The sequence below is a fragment of the Mangifera indica genome, chromosome 12 (assembly GCF_011075055.1).
Source record: "Mangifera indica cultivar Alphonso chromosome 12, CATAS_Mindica_2.1, whole genome shotgun sequence".
Classification (NCBI taxonomy): domain Eukaryota; kingdom Viridiplantae; phylum Streptophyta; class Magnoliopsida; order Sapindales; family Anacardiaceae; genus Mangifera; species Mangifera indica.
The window spans coordinates 15528445-15550483 of NC_058148.1; the positions used below are offsets into that span (position 1 = coordinate 15528445).

A 22039-nucleotide genomic window follows, 5' to 3' on the forward strand; every position below is an offset into this window, starting at 1 on the left:
ACTAGCTAGTTTCTAACGACTGGGAGTGGATATGAATATGAGTTCATTTGAATTTGAATGTCAATTCAATTCATTTTAACTTAAAATGTACATAGTTTAATTGATCTTGAATTTGAGAGTTTTATGTTACCTAATGTAAGTTTGAACTCGAACTTAAAAATGTTTAACTTATCAAATTTGTGAGTTTCAAAAAGCTTGATTTGAACCAGTATTGTTTTCACTAACTTTTATTAAAACAATCGTTTTAATTGAGTTTAACTTAGTTATAGTATCAAATTAGATTCAATTCAAATTCAAATTGGTTAAATGAAACTTGAACCTAAGTTTAAACTCAACTTTTAAATTCAGTTGAACTCAAACTAGTCTAAAACCAAGTCCAACTCAACTCGAATCTATCTTTAAATGTGACCTTGCCGACATGGCAAAAAGATGGCTCAAATTGATTACTAACTATTGAGTTTAGATGGTTTAAAATCATATAAATCTCATATCAAAAACTCGTATATAAGTTTCATAACTCACTCTTAGAACTGTACTAGAGAAAACGAGGGAAATAAAAGACGCGTAATTTTGGGAGATCTGTATGTATATTAATTGACTAAAATACACTATACAGACTCTGCAAATTAAAAATGCTTCCACCTAAAACATTTTGAATGAAAAAACCGGAAAACTACATCTACAAAGTGTTCCCTCTCTCATCGGATTTACAGTCCAGACAGCCGCTTCTGCAAGACTTGGCCTAGCTTTGTGTACAGGTCTTGCTGCTCTTCGAATGTGAGATTTGTCAGTATCTGCCAAAAGAAAAACCATTAATAAGTTTTTTTTTCTTTTTAATGCAGTAAAATTGAAATAACACAGCACGAGCAAACGAGAAATTACCAGCTCCAAGATCATTTCAACTGAGAGGGTTTCAGCCACAACAAATGACTGATGATAGATGTATGCAAATACGGCCATCACCATCTGCATTCAAATACCGTGTTAAAAAGTGGCCTATATGATTCATATGTTCATAAATAAGTATCCTGAATGCTTGCTTCATGTAAATGGTTCAAGAGGCCTCCAAAACAAACGAATGCATTTTGAGGCGGATCTGAACTAAGCCTGCTTAGGTTTATCTACCAATAAAGCTACTCTACTGAGTATAATTTAGCATCTGAAGCCCACATGAGAGTGTATCCTTTTCAGTGAATAAACAAAGCACATGATAGTGTTCTTTTTTCACTGACAACAGCAGCACTCATTTAACAGATAGAAAAGAACAATTAATTCTGGTGACATCCACAGAACGTTTACTTGATTGTACAAGAGATATCTTTAGGGGTAGGCTCATTTAGCACATAAACTCCATGTTTATTACAAGGATGCAGCCATGACAATTTTCAGAACAGAATAATCCAAAATTAATGGCTAAATCTCTACGTGTCAGTTTCACTCACCTCCCTCAGTTAACCAAACTAGCAGGATGAAACCTCTGAAAACTACCAAATAAACTACCAATTTAAGCAACTCAAATCTATTAAAACTCACCTGGCAGTCCATTCTATCTGTGATTCCACCATGTCCAGGAATACTATCACCAAAATCCTGAGAGAAGAAAACAGAGTGGATTGTGATCATTTTCGCAAAGCACTCTATCCATATATCAATCACTAGCAAAGAGAAAATCATCAAGACTGAACCTTGATCTTAAAAGCTCGTTTAAAACCACTTGCAAAGAAGCCCCCAAAAGGCGCTATTATAGATGCAAATAAACCAAGGCATAGGGCATGCCACTGAACTGGAAGAACAGAAATTTCTTTCCAAGGAAACTACAAACAAAAATAACAAGAATGAAATATTAGTAATTAGATATTGATTAAAAAACCCAATTTCCTGTCCTGTCTTAAGAACCTGACTCAAAAGATGAAAGAAGACTGGACTAAACTCACTTTCAACGATTGAACTGGAACTGGATGTAGCCTAGATTCAAAATATAAAACTCATAACTTTGATCAAGCGTCACATTTGTAACCCTCAATGACATTACCTATAAAGGGTTGTGATTTAACTGTTCTAGAGTTGGTAACAAACAACAATCACATTACGACACAAATAAAACCAGTAGACCAGTAAAATATTATCACATTACATATAAAATTAGACAGTCAGATGGGAATCTCTACAGCTTTCAAAAATACGCTATATATGTCATTTAACTTCCTACTTAGGCCGCTATAGGACACCTCAGTATACATTAATATGAAGATGAAAATTCTTTTTCAAATCACAGAGAATATAAATTGCAATTACGAGGAACATTAAATCATCTTCATAAATATAAACTACGAGTTAAATGAACCATTGGCTTATTGGCATACCAAACATCAATCTCAATAAAGTATGAAATAAGAAAAATAAATCTAAAAAAAACTGCAAGCAAAACTGTTAGAACCCACATTTATGTGAGGAAAAATAAAAGGAAGCAATTATCTCTCTTGACATGTGGCAGCCTTAGAATGGAGAGCAAGGGGAAGTTTCAACATCCTTTGGCCTTCCACAAACAAAAAATGATGGTAATTATGAGGAAGAGGAAGAGGAAACATCCCTTGGCATTCCACAAACCAAAACTGATGGCAATTATGCGGAAGAGGAAGAGGAAGCAGCAGAAAAAAATAATGGCAATTAATGAGGAAGAGGAAGCAGCAGGAAAACAGAAATATAAAAGGGAGCGAAGTGTAGCAAGCTGAAGAGGAGGAAAAAATAATCTGAAGAACCTAGAGGGGAGTTGTAGATCTCATAAAAATCTGCTTGGGGAGTTGCGGAACTCATCAAAATTCTGCAGGTGGTTTGTTGTTTTATTTGGTGTGTTTTTGTGTAAGTTAGTTTGTGATCTTTTGATGTATCTTGTGTGAGGTAGATTGTTGTATTTTGTTGAGTGTTTCTTGTAAGGCAGTTTGTATTGCAAGTACTCAGAAAGCTTGTCCTGGAAGCATTTTGGTTTGGTTTTCTGTTAAGTGAGAGAGAGCCATTTTGCAAAATCCATATTGGACATATATTTTTAGTTTCTGTTGATCTTTACAATATTGCAAATATATTTTTCCTTTTCTATCAATCATTACAGTTTATTTGAATTGTGAACCAGAACCTTCCTGGATTCCACAAAAAAAAAAAAAAAACCTAAAATGTTGTAGTGGCACAGATAGACTAAGAAAAATTCTTAGAAGGCTGACATTAAGATGTTGACAGAGCATTACATAACTCAAAAGGTGATAGAAAGACACATTTTGAAATAAGATGAAAAGGTTATTACCAAACACCTGACCAAAAAAATTAGGTAACAAAATGCACATGGAGGTATTTGCTTGGAGTTTTATACTAAAACACAATTAACTTAAAAGACTAGTACATGATCACACATAGGAAATACAGTCGATGTCTTATGTCAAGCACAATAGAAATTGGGTGAAGCAGAAGCAGTGAGGTAACACCTCACTAGTATGAAGCAGAAGACTACTTAGTATGAAGCAGAAGCAGTGAGGTCACACCTCCATCCAGGGAAAAGAAAGTACAAAATAATCTTGTCCTCACTAAACAGAAATCGGGTGCACATAAATTGAGATCTAATCAAAGCCTACTCACCCATTGAGGAACAGATCCAGATAAACTAAAAGTCTCAGGCTTAAACAGCGGGCCTGGATCACAGTGCAACCAACCAGTTGACAAATCCTGCATTCCAAAGTCCTCGGTGATATATAGTTATAAATTCCTTTGAAAACAAATGGACATGCTTTGTCAAACATCAATAACATAAATCCCATCAAGTGAATTACCTTTCGTGGACATGTTAGCCACTGGAAATGACCAAGAATATTTGCAAGCTGCAAAATGAAGTGCACAAAGCATTATAGATACTATAGAAACCTAATCTGTCAACCAAGTACATATTACCAAACACATTTCAACACACAAGTAGATAGCCACAATGAAAAGGATGGAATTTTAGTGTAAATTAGTATTGTTTAGTTACAAGGAACATTGAACCTCAAGTATAAGGTATCAATATTATGGGTAAATGGAAGATCATCACAATATTACTTAGGCTTGAGATGTAAGTTGCAACTTTTTAATTTACTTGGCAGTATGAAGTGGTTTTTGCATTTTGCTAATTTTACAAATGCAAGTAATGACCTGATCTTACAGACATTAATGTGGAAAGGGAGAAGGCTTCAAATGCCAATGGTGACACAGAAAATGATAAGCAGGCAAACTTGCCGCTACAATTAGGGCTGGATTCGAACCGAGCCCGTTCGAGCTCAGCTAAATGAGTCCGAAACGGGCCAACCCTAACCGAGCTCAAGCTACTCCTAAGATTTTCCAATTAAAAATTTTGATACAAAACGACGTCATTTTGACCAATATATATTAAAACGACGTCGTTTTAATAACGAAAAACGAGCCAAGCCAAATTCGAACCGAGTTTGAGCTTATCTTTCACGAGCTCGACAAGCTCAATTATATGTGAACCGAGCCGAGCTTGAGCTCGGCTCGGCTCGAATCCAACCTTAGCTACAACCACAACTATCGCAGCCAAATAACACTAGGATACGTCAAAAAAAAGGGCTTACAACATATACTAATTTAAAATATCTCGGCTCGGCTCGAATCCAACTTTAGCTACAACCACAACTATCGCAGCCAAATAACACTAGGATACGTCAAAAAAAAAGGCTTACAACATATACTAATTAAAATATATGTTAGGAACTTAAGTATGATTATTACCATCACAATGAGAAAATATTCATGCTCACCACAAATGCAGATATGATAGTGGCAACAGATGCTCCAATGAATCCCTCCCATGTTTTCTTTGGCGACAATTTGATCAATGGGGTTCTTCCAAAGAAGAAACCAAATATATAAGCAGCGATATCATTGATAACTATAAGTGAAGCAGGAAGAAGAAACCTGCATTAACAGTTGTCCAATTGTCAAGGAGAAGAACCAACATCATATTCCAAATCTGTGAAACTCAATTCACTAGAACCTATCTGAAAAATCTAATGAAACTTGATGCAATCAAAAAATAAGTAGGCTAAATAAATCTGCAAGCAAATATACACATATATAGGTAATGTTCATTATGTATCAAAAGTCACATTAGACAGTAATGTATTATTCAAATTTGAGCATTGAAGAAAAGAAAAATTCGAGTAACACTGAGTAGAATATAGGAAGAGGACAGCCGTTCACTCAAGATAGAGGGTTACCAGAATATTCCTTCAAAAATGTTGGCCACAGTGAAGGAAGATTGTGTAAAGACCACAATCAGAATCATGTGAGTCCATGCATACTGGCCAAATTGATACTTGTACATCTTCTTCTTTAATGTGAGAATAAACCACACAAAACCTAAGTCAAATTACAAATAGAATTTATATCAGAAACCTTCCCATTACAAATATATGTCTGAAAAAAACCAAACAGCAATAACAAAGCACCATACTAAAAGATAGGGGTAATAACAACCAACCTGTGATGTACAAGAAGTAACAGACAACCATATGATACTTGATAAGGCTGCTCACAAATTGATACAAGAACTTGTCAGAAGTCACAGTATTGACAAGCCGTTGACTGAGAATGCGGCCATGGACGAATAGCATCGCAGTGAAGAAAAAGTACCTGAGTACAGAAGTTCAACATGAGTACAATCACTTGTAATAATAACATTTAATTTCATACACCGAGTAGTTAGAAATTAAAGAGTTCCAATCCACAGGATGTACAATTTTAAATTAGTATGGTAAATAAGGCAGTATTTTACCAATTTAACAGCCTGAATCCTGGGAGATCCCGCTCCTCATGAGCTTTCCTCAGTAAATTGAACAGCTCTCTTGCCATAAAGATCTGGATTACAACCACCATGGCTGTAATATAGAGATGACCCATGTAGACAATCAATGCAAAGCCTCCAATCATCCAAATGGTTGAGTAAGCACGAACCAGAAAAGACTTGTATTTGTTACGGTCATCGACAAGTAAATGGCTTCCATTTGCTCTGCCAGCATCTGGTGTAACCTGAAAAACCAAATAAAATTGTTAATTAAGATAAACCCTATTACTCTTTAAGATCTTAATACACTATGTCTATAGAGCTCAAATGCAGTATTCCAAAAGGCTAATAAAGAACTGATATTGATACGAATACTGTTTGTTAAGGAAATAGCTTCAAGAGAACAGGATATAGAACAAAGTAGGGACAATTAACTCGCAAGAACAAGCACAAATCTAAAATTTGAATTCCCTAAATAACAGCAATTGGCAAGTTTCACAAAGTTGATCACATGTCAAAAAAAATGAACATGCATTGAAACATCATTCAGTTTTTTAAGGACTTTAGATAGCACATTAAAAAGAATCATATGACCATTTACCAAATGAATATCATACCTCGATAGAGCGCCTGCGATGTCGAAGTCTAGGTGTGGCTGGTGGATTGGTATTATTCTCGCCTTGCATGTCTTTTCAGTTAACTTCACTCAAAGAGTGAAGAACAAACACATGTGGTGCAGAGAATTACTGCCTGAGACATCATATCGCACAATATAATACTTGAAGTTACAGAGGCAATAAATATAGATAGTGACATCTTAAATGCAAAAAAAAAGGGGGAGTAGGAGGGATGCTAAGAGAAACACAACTCAACTAAGAAGAATGACCAATAGCAGAAGATTACATAGGCAAGTGAAACATGGCAAGCATAATCAAACCAAGACACATGAGCATAGTCATAATAAAAATTACTGGCAAATATGCGCTGGTTAGCTTTTACCTGAAAGTGTCTCAGTCAGAAAAGTCAACTTAAAAAAAATAGATAATTAAATGGAGAACATTAAACAAAATATAGATCTAGTAAAATGGACATAAAATACAGTAAACATTAAACACACCCAATGAAGGAGATGAACACATGTCTCTTTCCCAGTCCAATTACAAAAGCCAGCAAACACATGGACTTTGCTACCTACTATTCAACCATAAACCCTAAACCTCAAAAACTTTTTACTATAAAATTTGATAGAAAAAAGGCATGCTGGACATTAACAAGTGCATCCATCTGCACATAATCTTCGAGAATCTAACACCTTCAGCCGCTGCAGCAAGAGGCTTCACAGTTCAACACTGAGTTAAAAGCCTCCACAAGTTCAAACTTAGAACATAATTTACTTAATCAAAGATTCTTTCACTTTAACCAGATTTGAAGCTCTAATTACACTTAAACAGCAAACAAATTTCCAAAAAATTCCAGCAAGCTCAATTTATAAGCTGTAACATCACTTCACACTTACACACACATCAAAATGAACAAAACTAAATCGAAAAAAAACAGCTCCAGAAACACAAAAACAACAACAACAATAATAAAAATAATAATAATAATTACACTCTACATCACTGTTACAACATTCAAATTTCAAAAACTCAAAAAATTCAAACCTATACTGAATTCAAAAGCTGCTTCAACTCAAATCTCAATCGGACTCAGTTTATTACGACTGATATCGAGACAACGACATAAAAATATAAAAATGGACATATGAAGCCAGTTAAAGTCAGAGAGAAAGAGAAACCTGAGGTGGTGTATCGGTGAGAGCCCGAGAGGGGGAGAAATCGGAAGCCGAAACAAAGAAAGTGCCGACAAAGAGAGAATAATAGAGGGTGAGGAAGCCAAGCGAAGTTGAGTTTCGTTTCGTTACAAATGTTGTGGAATTCGAAAGTTTAAAAAATTGAAAATTAAATTAAAAATAATTTTAAAATATTCTGTTTATCTTTTTGTTTATTTTGTTCTTTTACCTCTTAGGGTACGTTTGGTTAAAAGTTTTTAAGATTACCTTGGTAATCTATCTTTTTTATTCCCTTATTTGGTTTATCAGTAATAAAATATTATAGTAATCTTCTATTACCAATGCTGATGTGACAGATAATATAGGTGGTAATCTAATTACCACCTTCACCTTAAGTATTTAAATATTACTAGGGTAATCTTGAGTTTATTATAGAAAAATTATTATTTATTAATTTTTTGAGATAAAAATAAATTTATTTTTAATTAATATGACAAATAATATAAAAAATATTTAAAAATAATTATATTCAAGAACATTTAAGTAAAATATTTTACTAGTAATCTTTTATTACCTTTGACCAAACACAATAATTATTTATACCTATCAAATTTTATCAAACATAGTAATCATTTATACCTAGTAATCTTCTAAGTAATCTATTTTCAAGATAATCTTTCTATTTTAGTAATCAAACATTACCCAAACCAAACGTCCCCTTTTAAGGGCATAAGAGGGTTCAAACCAAATCAAGATGAATCCATAATTTATATTTAGTTTAAATTAGTGAAACTCAAATTAAAAATTTAGTTTAATTTAAGTTTAAGGATGCATTGGCACATCACATCAAAGCTCTTCTACTATAATGATTTTTCCTTTTTCTCCAATTTTTTTATTAATAATTTTTATTTTTATTTTCTAATAATTTGTTGTCATCTTTTCTAACATCATTATTCATTAATAAACTGAGTCAAATTCAAATTTAAATTAAATCAAATTAACCCTTGTTTAAATTGATTTTATTAATATTATACTTAACTTGAACAAATTTATAATTTTATTAAGTCAAATATTAACAAATTCGAGCTCAAATTAAAACTGAAACTCCAACCACAAGCAACGTTTGCGTGACTCAACTCGTTGCAACCCTACTAACATTAGTTTTGTGGGTTTTTGGGCTTCGGAGTGATGAATGTGTTGCTGGCCCAATTATCACAAACGAAGTACTTACAATTATTTGATTGTTAATGCAAGAGATTAAGTTTGTGTAAAAAATTCTCACGAGGATAAGAGTTATATGTTTTGTGTCCATTGAAACAACTGTGTTTGTAATATTCTTTCTGTCAAGTGACAAGGAGACTCAGCCAAGTTCTTCATTAGACAAGAAGGAATCCCTTGAATCTATGAAGATTGAAATTAACTTTCTCCAATCACAATCCCTGAAACAATATTGGAATTATCAGCACTATTATTTTGTCCAACTAGGATTCCAACTTTGTATTTGGATAAAAGGGTAATGCCTCTGCTTAATAAAATGGAGGATAAGCCAAAGAGAACGTCTTCTTGATATAAACTAATTTTGTCCTAGTGAAACAAGTAGAAATTACATACATTCATACGGCACAATTTCGTTTATTTGATATAAGTGTGTATTTATTTATATATTTAAAGTGAATGTGTATAATATTATTTTTTTTTAAAATGAATATTTTGTCTAAAATAAATCAAGTGTAAAAAAATTAGAATTCAAAATCATTCACTTATAACAAAAACAAATAATAAGTGATTCAGTTAGTAATATCTACATCCAAAACCTATATTAGAATTTCTTATTAAATTTTAGAAATACCAGATACAAGAAATATAATTTGATCCCTAGTTGCGGGGTTATGTCTTGCACTAACATACGTTTTTATAATATAGTTAGATTCGATTCTAATCAAACTTATTAATAAATTAAAGTTTGAATTCAATTTATAAATAATTAAATTTTGGATTTAAATTAACACAATTTAAATTAAAATGTTCAGATTAACTTAAATTTAAGTTATTTTTTGAAATCTGAGAACCTTCAACACTTCTTCAATTCAATTTTCAATTAGAAGAGAACAACTCAGAAAAAATCCAATCATATACAACAGAAAACTCTTAGAGAGCGTTTGGTTTGGGTAATGTTTGATTATTAAAATAGAAAGATTATCTTGAAGATAAATTACTTAAAAGATTACTGGGTATAAATGATTACTATGTTTGATAAAATTTGATAAGTATAAATAATTATTGTGTTTGGCTAAAGGTAATAAAAGATTACTAGTAAATTATTTTACTTAAATGTCCTTGAATATAATTATTTTTAAATATTTTTTATATTATTTGTCATATTAATTAAAAATAAATTTATTTTTATCTCAAAAAATTAATAAATAATAATTTTTCTATAATAAACTCAAGATTACCCCAGTAATTTTTAAATACCTAAGGTGAATTTGGTAATCAGATTACCACTTATATTACCTGTCACGTCAGCATTGGTAATAGAAGATTACTGTAATCTCTTATTACTGACAAACCAAACAAGGGAATAAAAGATAGATTACCAAGGTAATTTTAAAAACCCTCAACCAAACGCACCCTTATGATTGTAGATGTATATATAATCGTACATTTAGATGAGATAAAAATGCCTCTCGATCTGGATTGCGAAGCTACGTCCCCGATGACAATGACAATAACAATGAATCAACAACAAAGCCAAACGATGTGAGCAAAATCTTTTGTCTCTCTAGCCTTCTCCGTCTTTGGCATCTCTATAAATGATCATCAAACGTACTGATTAAAGCCATTTCTTATCTTTGTTAGTCAGCCATATTAATTTGTAATTTCTCCTTGTTGCATTTCCAGTTTTGCTGATTTTCCTTCCATAGAATCCAATGGGAGGAATTCTCTGCAAGCATTTCATAAGAGAGCAAGGCCACCCGGAACCGAAATCGAAAGCAGAAAGCTCAAAGGAAGCCAATGCTAAGTCAAAAAGCATCATTGAATTGATGAAGCCAGAGTGCTTAAAAACGAAGAAGATGAAGAGAGAGAGGAGTAGGAAGAGCTTGAGCCCACCACCAGAGAAAAATATTCTGGAAGCCAGAAAGTTAACTCTAGAGGACTGGCTCTTAAATTCTCCTGCTTGTAATAGCAACAAGACTGAGCGTTTCAATGGGGGAGAGCTTTATGTATTTAAACATACCTCTAGAAGGGTTCATCCGTCTATATCTTCTTCATCCGAGATATATCATGAAGCTGAAGCTTCGACGTCAAAGCCAAGAGACAGTTTCAACTGCTCATTGGATTTTTCTAAAAATTCTTGTTCTTCTATGAGCAGAAGCCAAAGTGGGAAGTTGAAGAAGAAGGTCAGCTTCAGGCTGCCTGAAGAGGCTGACATTATCATCTATTAATGGCTATAATTAATAAAAGGAACCTGATGCTGCAAGCAAGTTTCATAATTTCAGACGTCTTTTGAATTATAAATAAAGATATTCCACATATATCAGAACAATACTTACATATTTTAAAGTAATTCAATTATTGTTATTTATAATCATAATATTCAATATGGATTCCATCCGAATCTCTGATTGTTTTGAATTTGAGTCACAAAAATTTCAGTTCAAGTTTTGTTTAACTCAATCGTCTCGTTATGTCAAAATCACATTTAAATGGGCAAAACGACGGTTGAAATCATAGTTAAGATGAAAGCCTTATGAATTACACTCTCATTGATGCAGTTTTGATCAAATTGTACATAAAGCTATAACTTTTATTTTTTATTTTTATAGATAAAACCGTCTCATTGAAAGATATAAGTTTGTGATTCAATAGCATTCGAAAGAGAATTAAAACAGGGTGAAGATTAAAATCTTGACTGTATATATCACCTTATTTATTCCACAAGCCAATACATTTATGTCATCATTCCTTTGATTCTCATCCATAGCCAGATCTCTAAAATATAGAAGTCTTTGTTTAGTCATTATTTATCCCAATAGCATCCAACCAATATTATTTATTTCATTGGTAATATTATTTATCTCATCGATACTCCTTCAACAACCTTTTAATAACATCTTCAATTAATTCAAACTAACTTAGATCAAGATTTAAACTCAAATCTAACTTTAACTAAAACCAATCATTGAGAATAAATACTCAAACATTGGTGTTTTACATATGACTAAACATATTTACTATTAAAGTAGAACCATTTATTGTTAAACATTTTCTAATAAATATATTTAATATAAATATAAAATTTTAATTATGTCATATTAAGGTCTTTAATTTGACTGGCCATCTGGCCGATCAACCTATAGACCAAACCTTTTAATTAGATCAACCGCTCATCCGGAGTTAAAAACATTGCTTGCTGCAAACATTTGCTAATAAATTATAGAAAACTGACCACAAACGTTTATAGAGAAAAACACACGTCCAAGATGGCTCATAAACCGATGGGCTGGAACTAAGATTCTTGACCACCGTGAATTTTTCCCAGGTTTTCTTGTTCTGAAAGCAAGAAACTGCAGCCGCCAATGGATTTTTTTTACCCTGAATGTAGCTCAGCTAAATTGTCTGATAAAAGAAGGTTTGTAATACAAAAATGGTGATTGTATCATGTCAGGATGTAATCATTTATCTCTAGTTACGACGTAGTTGTTAGGGCCATTGGTCTTCTGTATATTTGAAATTCTCCTCAGAATATCTGCGAGGGCCCTCTTATCCTGCACCATAGAGATAGGCAGGGATATTTGAAATATTCAACAAGCTGATATATATTATAACAGAAGCTGAATACAATATGCAATTCCAAGAAGCGGTAGATCCGAGCCAAACTTGAATTGAGGTGGCCCTAGCTCAGGTTTAAATCAAACCAGTTTGACTCAATCAAGATGACGAAAAGTTACTAATAAATTTATCTTCTCATACAATTTTTCATTTTCTTCAACAATTTTTCTCTTTTATTTTTGGCAACCCTTATTTTTCTTCTCCGGTAAACTCATCACTAGCTCAAGTGGGCCGAGATCGAGCTCAAGTTGGCAATTTTAGTTTCAAATCAAGCTCATTAACCATTGTTCGGTCTCTGATCAGCTCGAATCAACCTTAATTCCAGGCTTTCCCATATTGTCTTAGAAATACCAATAAGATAATGCATACCTCAGAGGATTTTAGTCTTGCTCTGAAATTAGCAACAAGATCCTCTCTTGTCACAGGTGCCTTCTGCAGCAAAACAGCCCTGATTTCTTCTCCAGTGACAAGACCAGAAGCAGCAGTTGACCCGTTTTTGATGATGATGATGCACCTCTTGAAGGCACGCCACTTCTTGACCCAGACCCATTTTCCTCCTTCACAGAAGTTTTTGAATCCTGATTCCCGAAAAACAGAGAAATCTTAAAACAAAGAGAAGTCCCAGTTTATGCAAACCTAAAGATATCAAGAAATCAAATGAACAGGTTAGACAAAGCCAGTGACTTACATTTTCTGTTTTCGACCTTTTTGGCAGTGCATTGTTAGATATTTTTGCATCATCACCATCAGCTTTCTTCTTACCCTTTGCAGACTTGGAAGCAGGAGTTCCCTTGGTTCCAGAAGGAGCTGCTTTTGATGGACTGTTATCAGCAGGCTCCTCTTTCTTAGGTGTATCCTTCTGCTTTGGAGGCAGCAAGGAAGGAAAGCCAGTGTCATCATCCATCTCATCAAGACAAGCAAAGAGACCCATCAATAAGTGAAAAGTTTAGACAAGCAAAGAGAGCCATCAATAAAAGAAAGTTCAGACAAACAAAGACAAACCTAAATGAAATAAAAGTTAGAGCATATATGAAATTGATTAATTTTTATACCCCTAGTGAGATTATTCAATTTGAAAACCACCCCAGCTTTCCAGAAACCATCAAATACTTGGCACTAATGGTTTCCCAAAAGCTTGGATGTCCTCAAATTAAGCAGTAGTACAAGGGGTATATGAAATTAATCCCAGTTTAATTAATCATCCCCTACATCTGTTATAATGATGTTCAAAGTTTGTTAGAGAGGCAGTCATAATTATACATCACAGAAGCTTACATCATAGTCATCGTCATTGTAATCCTCAGCGTCTGATTCATTTAGCCCACTAGTTCACCCAAGCAGCTTCTTCAACTCTTTTCCAGATTTGCTCAGTCCTCTCTCCTCTTCATCCTGCCAATATAAAAAAATTCATGCTTTAGCAATGCACAGACATGAGATGAAGCCATATGATATAATATTCTTGAAATTAGACTTGACAAATTCTAGCACACAAGCGGGTTAAATTATTCCCATATCCAGTGGTTTCTTCCTAATCTGGTTCCTAAACCAAACTCTTTGCTCATATTAAGGCTAACAAGATCTTTTTAAAGCTTCTAACAAAACTTTCCATTTGTTGACCTGAGGTTCAATAAAATTGCCAAACTCCAGTATAAGCTTCTCTCTCCTCTACTATTGCATATCCTTCTTTAATTCTAAATGCAATAATGATCTGTATATTAGAGTAATATCAATATGCCGCCAAACTTCAGATACTGAATTGTAAAGATTTCCAGAGTGTTGTAAAACAGCTAAACAAAAAATAGAGCTCTCATTGCATTGATAAATCTGTTACTCTATCTGTCACCCTACTCTACCAAGCCCCTTTTCCATATTTCTAACATATGGTATTCCTCATGAATGGAGTTTATACAGTCCTATTCTTTAAAGCCAGTTCACTTATTCCTTTTCTGCAATCGCCATGGCAAGTAAGATGTGTATGCCCAACCTCATGAACTTTATATAGTATAGAGTCTTTAGATCTAGATGAAACTTATTTACCATATTAAATAATCATGATCCTTTAAAACCGGTAACTACTAGTAGACTAATACCTCTCAAAGTATGTGAAATGATCAAGGTAAGTGCACCAATCACAACAAAAACTGGCATGTTATGATTACATGTATACAAACAGACCTGCTTGATTTCTGGAAGAGCAGGAACTTCAGGGGCTAAATCTTTCCGCTCCTCAGGATCATTACCCACAGCTTCATCATCATCAGTGAAAATTTCCTCAAGTTCCCAACCATCGCCTGGATCATAAACATACATTTTGAATCAGGACTATCATCTGTTATACTTAAAAAGTTGAATAACTTTTATTTAGATGAAAAGCAACATTCTAACATTAAACATGTATAACATATATATGATTTAAATGTGGGAAGCCACAGCAGGCTTTGCGGAAGGACAAAAGCAGTATAAGAATCATAACTCTTATGTTTGAGTTAATGAAAACAATAGAATTGATTACGGATTTCATCAGCTACCTTCTGCACAAATAAGGATAAGTTACCAACATAAATAGACGTTAAGAACTTAAAATAGTGAAATCTCCTCGTTTTTCATGTCATGTTAAGGTCAAACAACAAGTGCTAGAGGATACCAGCAATATGGCTGTTTCAAAAGTGATGAATTAATGTCCTCAATGATACTACACATATATAAACGTGCCAGCTAAGTGATAGAACATCAATTCACCAAAAGCACTCTGAGATAAGAATTGTAGAGCAACTTTCAGAACATAATTCAAGGTCATCAAATAAATGGATAAATCAAGAAAACCAGCCAATCTGCAGATGTTCTTAGCAAAGCAAACTGTTTGACCAACCACACAAGATTTAGTATTAATGAATATGTAACCCTTTTCAACAAGTTAACTCTGTATCTATGGCCATGTCCTCCCTTAAATCCTAGGGATAATAACTATGAAACATTACCTTCATCATCTTCACCACTTTTTTTGCGTCCTCTCCCACCAGTCCCAGCACTCTCCTTGTCATCCAAAATATTTTCTACTTCACCAAATGCAGCAGCTCCGTTATTTGCAGCTTTCATCATCCATCTTTCATATCCATCTGCAGTCTTCCTCCTGTTCTTCATCTTTTCTTCGGCTTCCTCCAAGGTAAGTTGCTTATATTGTGCAACCTTGTTAAAGTTAAACCTATATCTCACAAAAATAGAGGCAAAAACTTCAGATAAAAGATTCATTTATTCAATCAAACAGATATTTCAGTATCACATAATCAAGTACAGTACAACAATGCAATGTAACATGAAATTTTAGTTGATTCATAAAGGGTCATTTGAAAAAGTGGGAAGAAAGAGACTTTCAAGTTATTGTTCCACTAGTTCATAGGACTACCAATTAGCAACTTATGTGTGAGGATAGATAGACAGCACATAGCTTGATATATATATGTCTTGCATACCAAGAACCAACAGGAATCGCGATGAATTCCTTGTTATTATTCGGCACTAGCAGGTAGTAAGTTGCTGACTGAGCGCCTTCAAGTTGACCATGGTATTGAAACTGGCCCGTTTCATCCTCCAAGAGTCAAGGCTTATTCTTGTACTTCTCCTGCATAATGCATATACAAACTTAATCTTATGAGTTTGTAAAAAACCAAATGAAATCAACTGCAGACACAGATTAGCATTTACAGACTGAATGGCACAGAAAGACCCATCCACGAGGTAAATATCTTAAACATCTTTTTTTCTCTACTTAATTGTGAGCGATTCTTAGTCATTCTTGTACCTTAACTGTAAGAAATTCTTGTTTCTTTCTCCCTGTGTTTCCCGTGTTAACAATAACATAAACAACCACTACAAACCAACTTATGTTTCCTCTACAACAATAGCAAAATGATAGAAAATTATCTCAACATGTTTGTTTCAACTCTTCCAGATATAATTCCACATCAATCATCACTAAATAGGCAATACCCGCAAGGCATCAGTGACTTGACATAAATTTAAAAGTATGGACGGTTAAAATATTCATTTGTGATTAGTTAAATTTTGTTATGATGCATATAAATGAATCAGGCCAAATTTAATTTTAATTTTAATTTTAAAATAATGTTAATTTAAATTTGATTCAAATTTATTTAAATTTAATTTAGTTTATAAAAATATTTGACGATACAACTATTTTTTCATCTAAAGTTAATAAAATTATAATTTTTATCATGAATATCACTTATATTTTTAATAATAAAATATATTTTTTAATTATTTTTAAAAGTCAACCGTTTTAACTTTAATTTTTAAAATATATTTTTATCATTAATATTATTTATACCTCTGATAGTATAATAAAAGAAACCGTTTCACACAATATTTTTATATATATTTTTTATCTTTATTTTTTTTCTTTCTTCTCCTCTTTCTTATTTTTTAATTGTAAAAAAACACACAAGAGAAGAGCATGAGTTTGGACACATTTGGGGCTTATATAAACTATAAGATATCTTAAAGATATATTAAAGTTGATAAAAATATCAAAATCTAACTAAAATAAAACTTGTAAATAAAAAATTTGAGTAAGCTGAATTGAGTTAGTGGTAAGCAAAAGCGACAACAATAAAAGGTATGCATATAATTGAAATTATGGCCGTAATGAGAGAACCTTATCATGCATTTATGAAAAATTAAAACGCTAATTAACAACACAAAAATGAAAGCAATTAAAAAAAATACTTTTATAGACTATTTTTGTAATTTAGGTGTTTTAATTATTAATAGGAATTCATAGAAATTAAAAAAAATAATTATTATTTGACTTTAGTAAAAAATAAAGTAATAAAAAATTTTAATAAATTTTATTTACCTAATTAAAATGTGAGCATTAGTCAAGATTCCAAGTCGAGCATTCAAGCTAAGGTTAACCAGTGGTCATAACCACACAAAGAATTTCAAAGCTCATCTGCCCACGTGGATCAGATTAAATCCAGCTACTCACCAGGGATAATCTCCTATCCATCCCCAATGTTTGGGACAATGTTGTTTAATGAGAATTGCACAATTAATTGTTTTTTAGACAACTAAGTGTTTATGATTTAAAAAAAAAAAAAGTGATGATGATATACGTTTATAACACCTTCCAGGAATAATTAAGAGGTGAAATTAAATAAAGTATACAATAAATAAATTAAATAAGCTAAATATGTCATGAACCGCAGTACTCCATAAATTATTTGATTTTCTTTTAAAAATCCGGATAAAGACGCTGCACACTTACAACGGGAACAGGTACACCAACCAAAGCTTTCGTGTATAAATATAATTCCCTTTCCGTGTAATTTCCCGTCTCTTCTCAACTCAGAAACTTACTACTAACTACTACCTTCCAGTTACCGGAGTCTGCTCATCGCGACGTCGTTTTATTGAAGCGCCATGGCTTTGCAGTCGTTTATCGAAGTGAAACCAGACTCTCATTTCTCCATCCATAACCTTCCATATGGAGTCTTCAAGCCTCAACCAGATTCATCGCCGCGACCTGGCGTGGCTATCGGAGACTACGTGTTGGACCTCTCTGAGATTGCCAAAGCCGGTCTCTTCAATGGCCCGATCCTTAAGGACTCTGATTGTTTTCTTCAGGTTCGTTGACTGAAGTTTTCTGTCCATAGCGATTTCTGTTAGTGTTGGTTTTTTGCCTTGTTGATTGACTTCTTATGATTCAAAGTAAGTTCAGAGAGTGTTTCGATGGTCTGGAACTTGATTAGTCGAAAATCAACTAATATCGTGCTGTTTGGTTACCGATAAACTGAAGCATAATTTTTAGTTTTATTGTTTTGGATTAAATGTTAGGTTGAATTGTTGGTGTTATAAGATAATTAATAAAAAGCTGTATTAATTGCTGTGCTATATGCAATGTTTTGGTGGCAGCCTAATCTCAACAAGCTTTTGGCTCTGGGAAAACCTGCGTGGAAGGACGCTCGAGCTACACTTCAAAGGCTATTGTCGTGTATGTTTCTTTTTCATATTTCACAGAATGTTATTGTGGGGGGTAGAATTCAGAGCGAGCATCTTTAGATTGAAACGATATTGGTAATGGCTGAACAAATTGCTATAGTTAATTTAGACCACATCAATTAACTGATTGCCTGTTATGGTTAGAAAGAAGTTCATTTCGAGATGAATGAAGCATAAGTAATGGCAAGTTCTTGTCTTCCGATGCAGCTACTGAAGCAACCTTACGTGACAATGCAAATTTAAGGCAGAAAGCGCTTGTTCCAATGGTAATGACTTGATATTGAATATTATGAGTCGGCTATGTTTTCTTTTTCCTGATGTCCCAAATTGTGTTTTGACTTTTAAGGGTAAGGTAGAAATGATTCTTCCAATTGCAATTGGGGATTACACAGACTTCTTTTCGTCCATGCATCATGCAAAGAACTGTGGGACTATATTTCGTGGACCACAGAACCCAGTTCCTCCAAACTGGTAACTAATTTAAGCTAAATTGATTACTAGTGTTATTATTGCAATTTTTATTTCCAAGTTTTGAGAGTCTCAACTTATTTCCAGGTTTCATCTTCCAATTGCATATCATGGACGGGCATCTTCCATTGTTATCTCTGGAACAGACATAATACGACCAAGGTAGAGAAACAAAATTTTGAACCTTTTGTGGGGTTAAAACAAATATAAACGTGTCTGTACAATTTTGTTTGTAACTTCTGTCCCTCCTATACAAAAGCAATTGCCAAGACTTGGCTCCAGCTGGAGCTTGTCTGACAAGGCATCTTATGACTCATGCAGTTTTAAAACTGTATCTCATGTTTTCTCCATTTCATAAGCTGATGAACCTGCGCCAAGGATAAACAGGTGGCCAATTCTAATTCTTGTATCTTATCTGATAAATGTGCATTTTTGTTTTTCTCCCAGAGGTCAAGGTCCTCCATCTGGCAACTCTCCACCACCTTTCGGGCCTTCACAGAAACTAGACTTTGAGCTAGAAATGGTTAGTTTGAATAGAAAACTATTAAAATATCCTCTCTTAAAAACATAATGGAATTTTGATATAGGATACAGTGCACATGATTAAAATCTTGACCGTATTTGTATCCTTGGTCATAGCTATGCTAGTGACTTCATCATATTTCAACATAATTTAATTGTTACTTTTTATGCATGTTATCATGCTGCTGGCAGGCAGCTGTTGTTGGTCCTGGAAATGAATTGGGAAAGCCTATTGATGTTAATCAAGCAGCAGATCATATCTTTGGAGTTGTGTTGATGAATGATTGGAGTGGTACCCTTTTTGTTGCTTCATTTTCTTACTCTTGGCTTACTTGAATTTGAGAGCTATATTGATAAGAGTTTAATTTTGTAGCTAGAGATATTCAGGCATGGGAATATGTGCCACTTGGGCCTTTTCTAGGGAAGAGTTTTGGTAAGAAATAAACATTTCATCGCCCCATTTCTTGAGTTCCATTTGGTATTTGTTCACTAATGATTGTACTTGAGCTCTTCGCAATACTTTGAATAGACCTTACTTTTCTTGCCTAATCTTTTAGGTACAACAATATCTCCTTGGATTGTGACACTTGATGCGCTTGAACCATTTGCTTGTGATGCTCCCAAACAGGTACCTTAATATCTAGGTTGTTTTGAAGCATTAATGCTATTGAGTCTATTTTGCTGCCCATATCTTTTGAGATGCAACATTCCTTATGATATGTGCTGTATATTGCAGGACCCCCAACCATTGCCATATCTTGCTGAAAAGATTTCCAAGAACTATGACATTTCATTGGAGGTAGAATCTAGCAATGTTTGGATTGCTTATCCACTCTTCGTAGTGTTCTATATCTGCAGCAATATTCTTTATAGGTCTTATAGATATTGATTATCTAGCAATGCGTCTTGCCCTTTTTTGTTTTGTATATGTGTGATACTGATAAAAATTCTTCCTTGCTGCAAGGTTCAAATCAAACCTGCTGGACAACAAGATTCATGTGTTGTCACAAGGAGCAATTTCAAGCACTTGTAAGAAGTATTACATTATCATGATTATCTATGAGTACATCATTTATGTAAGAGTTATTTCTTGCCTCAATAATATGTTGGGCAAGTGGCCCAATTAATGGGTCTTGCCTTCTGAAGTCTACTATCAGTTGGATCTAGGCATTTATCCTGCCTATTGGTTCCATTTTTTGTTCAAGTGATAGAATCTTTGTCTAAGCTTTCTTAGTGCATCTTTGTTCATCACAGTGGATTGATCCCAGAAGGATCGTCTAGCAAAATGACGCTTCAAAATTTGAGCATGTGTCATACTTGTTCTTGTGTAGTTTATGCTAATTATTTTTTATTCCTATGACAGGTATTGGACATTGACTCAGCAGCTTGCACACCATACAATCAATGGCTGCAATTTAAGACCAGGCGATTTACTTGGAACTGGCACCATTAGTGGCCCTGTATGGTTTCCTTCATTCAAAGGGCATACTGCTTTAGATGTGCTCCTTTATTTCTATATACTTCATGCCTCAAAGTTGAGGCTTAAAATTCTATTATGGTTTGAATGAAAGTGTGGTTACAACTGGTGTTTCTCAACAGGAGCCAGATTCTCTTGGATGCTTGCTAGAGTTAACATGGAATGGAACAAAGCAACTTTCACTAAATGGTACAACTCGTAAATTCTTGGAAGATGGAGATGAGGTCATATTTACTGGTTTTTGCAAGGTACTACATTGATATAAAAATTTTTTGGTAACCCTTTAATCCTAAGAGTTTGTTAGTCTAATCTTTCTATAATCATATTGAGCTAACATCCAATTGAGCTAATATCCAGTCGGCTTTGCCAGTTTTAACTAGCATATCTAGGCTGACAAAAAAATTAGAAGGATGAAAGAATTTCAAAGTAATTTTTGTTTCTCTCTGGTAATGGCTACCCTTCTAGGCAGAACTGTGATCCACCCCCGAGAGTTCTGGAAAGGATGCTTTTTCTTCAAAACATTGCAATGATGGGAGCCAAAGTTTATATTTTTAGGCCTTCCTGAATATATGGAATCAATTGCACTATTCCAAATCCAAGTAGTTATTGGAAAGTTATGGAAATAACAAAATAGCTATCACTCTCAGTACAAAGAAACCTTGTCTGGCATCACTTCTTGTCCCTTCCTTTAAAGGAATACTTTGCGGCTAGGATTGAATAATTTTTTTTATGTTTTCCAATTTTATGTTAACACTTAATGACGTTAGCATTGGAAGTAACAGAGTGTCTTAAAACTTGATTTGATTGCAGGGAAATGGTTACTGTGTTGGGTTTGGAACCTGCTCTGGGAAAATCCTTCCATCAGCCCCGTGATTATGCTGGTATTTCCCTTGAGTCGACATTGTTGGAAGCTGCACGCATTCATCTTCTGCATCTAATTCCGAGTAGTCTGGTAGGTATTTGCATTTTAATAAAGTGTGATTTCCAGCAAGAGTGCAAATATGGAGATTGAAAATGGTTGTAGCATTTTAAACATAATGGTGCAATATGTGTGTTTCTTTAAGAAGAGATTGGGCAGTGACTTCTTTAACTGTACCTAATTTGAGTT

The 22039-nt window shown here is 33.7% G+C and overlaps 2 protein-coding genes and 1 pseudogene across 3 annotated transcripts; 1 reads left to right on the forward strand and 2 right to left on the reverse strand.

The window, feature by feature from the left end:
• Positions 1–464: 464 nt before the first annotated feature.
• LOC123230304 (phosphatidate cytidylyltransferase 2-like) lies at positions 465–7834 on the reverse strand. Its single transcript, XM_044656473.1, has 12 exons — positions 7620–7834; positions 6439–6571; positions 5813–6066; positions 5519–5670; positions 5256–5397; positions 4797–4953; positions 3816–3863; positions 3625–3711; positions 1686–1814; positions 1534–1590; positions 883–966; positions 465–794 (listed from the first exon to the last, which is right to left on the reverse strand). The coding sequence occupies exons 2-12, from the start codon at positions 6505–6507 to the stop codon at positions 708–710; spliced, it is 1266 nt and encodes a 421-aa protein (XP_044512408.1). The 5' UTR covers positions 6508–6571; positions 7620–7834; the 3' UTR covers positions 465–707.
• A 4390-nt stretch (positions 7835–12224) lies between these two features.
• Positions 12225–17388, reverse strand: LOC123192146 (annotated as a pseudogene).
• A 235-nt stretch (positions 17389–17623) lies between these two features.
• On the forward strand, positions 17624–22026 carry LOC123193010 (fumarylacetoacetase). Of its 2 annotated transcripts, XM_044605758.1 has the most exons (15): positions 17624–17741; positions 17843–18089; positions 18378–18456; positions 18672–18730; positions 18811–18935; positions 19020–19094; positions 19380–19455; positions 19647–19746; positions 19828–19887; positions 20012–20082; positions 20191–20253; positions 20419–20483; positions 20818–20914; positions 21054–21179; positions 21742–22026. In XM_044605758.1, the coding sequence occupies exons 2-15, from the start codon at positions 17886–17888 to the stop codon at positions 21802–21804; spliced, it is 1263 nt and encodes a 420-aa protein (XP_044461693.1). In that variant the 5' UTR covers positions 17624–17741; positions 17843–17885; the 3' UTR covers positions 21805–22026. The 2 variants fall into 2 exon arrangements, with proteins under 2 accessions (XP_044461693.1, XP_044461692.1); XM_044605757.1 differs by having other exon boundaries at positions 17740–18089.
• Positions 22027–22039: the final 13 nt, after the last annotated feature.

Coding starts and splice junctions, on each gene's coding strand:
- LOC123193010 (XM_044605758.1), top strand. CDS start 17,886: ATGGCTTTGCAGTCGTTTATCGAAGTGAAACCAGACTCTCATTTCTCC. Junction 18,731..18,810: donor AGAAAGCGCTTGTTCCAATG/GTAATGACTTGA, acceptor TTGACTTTTAAG/GGTAAGGTAGAAATGATTCT. Junction 19,747..19,827: donor GTTGATGAATGATTGGAGTG/GTACCCTTTTTG, acceptor TTAATTTTGTAG/CTAGAGATATTCAGGCATGG.
- LOC123230304 (XM_044656473.1), bottom strand. CDS start 6,507: ATGCAAGGCGAGAATAATACCAATCCACCAGCCACACCTAGACTTCGA. Junction 5,671..5,812: donor GGATTCAGGCTGTTAAATTG/GTAAAATACTGC, acceptor TTCTGTACTCAG/GTACTTTTTCTTCACTGCGA. Junction 5,398..5,518: donor TTACTTCTTGTACATCACAG/GTTGGTTGTTAT, acceptor AATTTGACTTAG/GTTTTGTGTGGTTTATTCTC.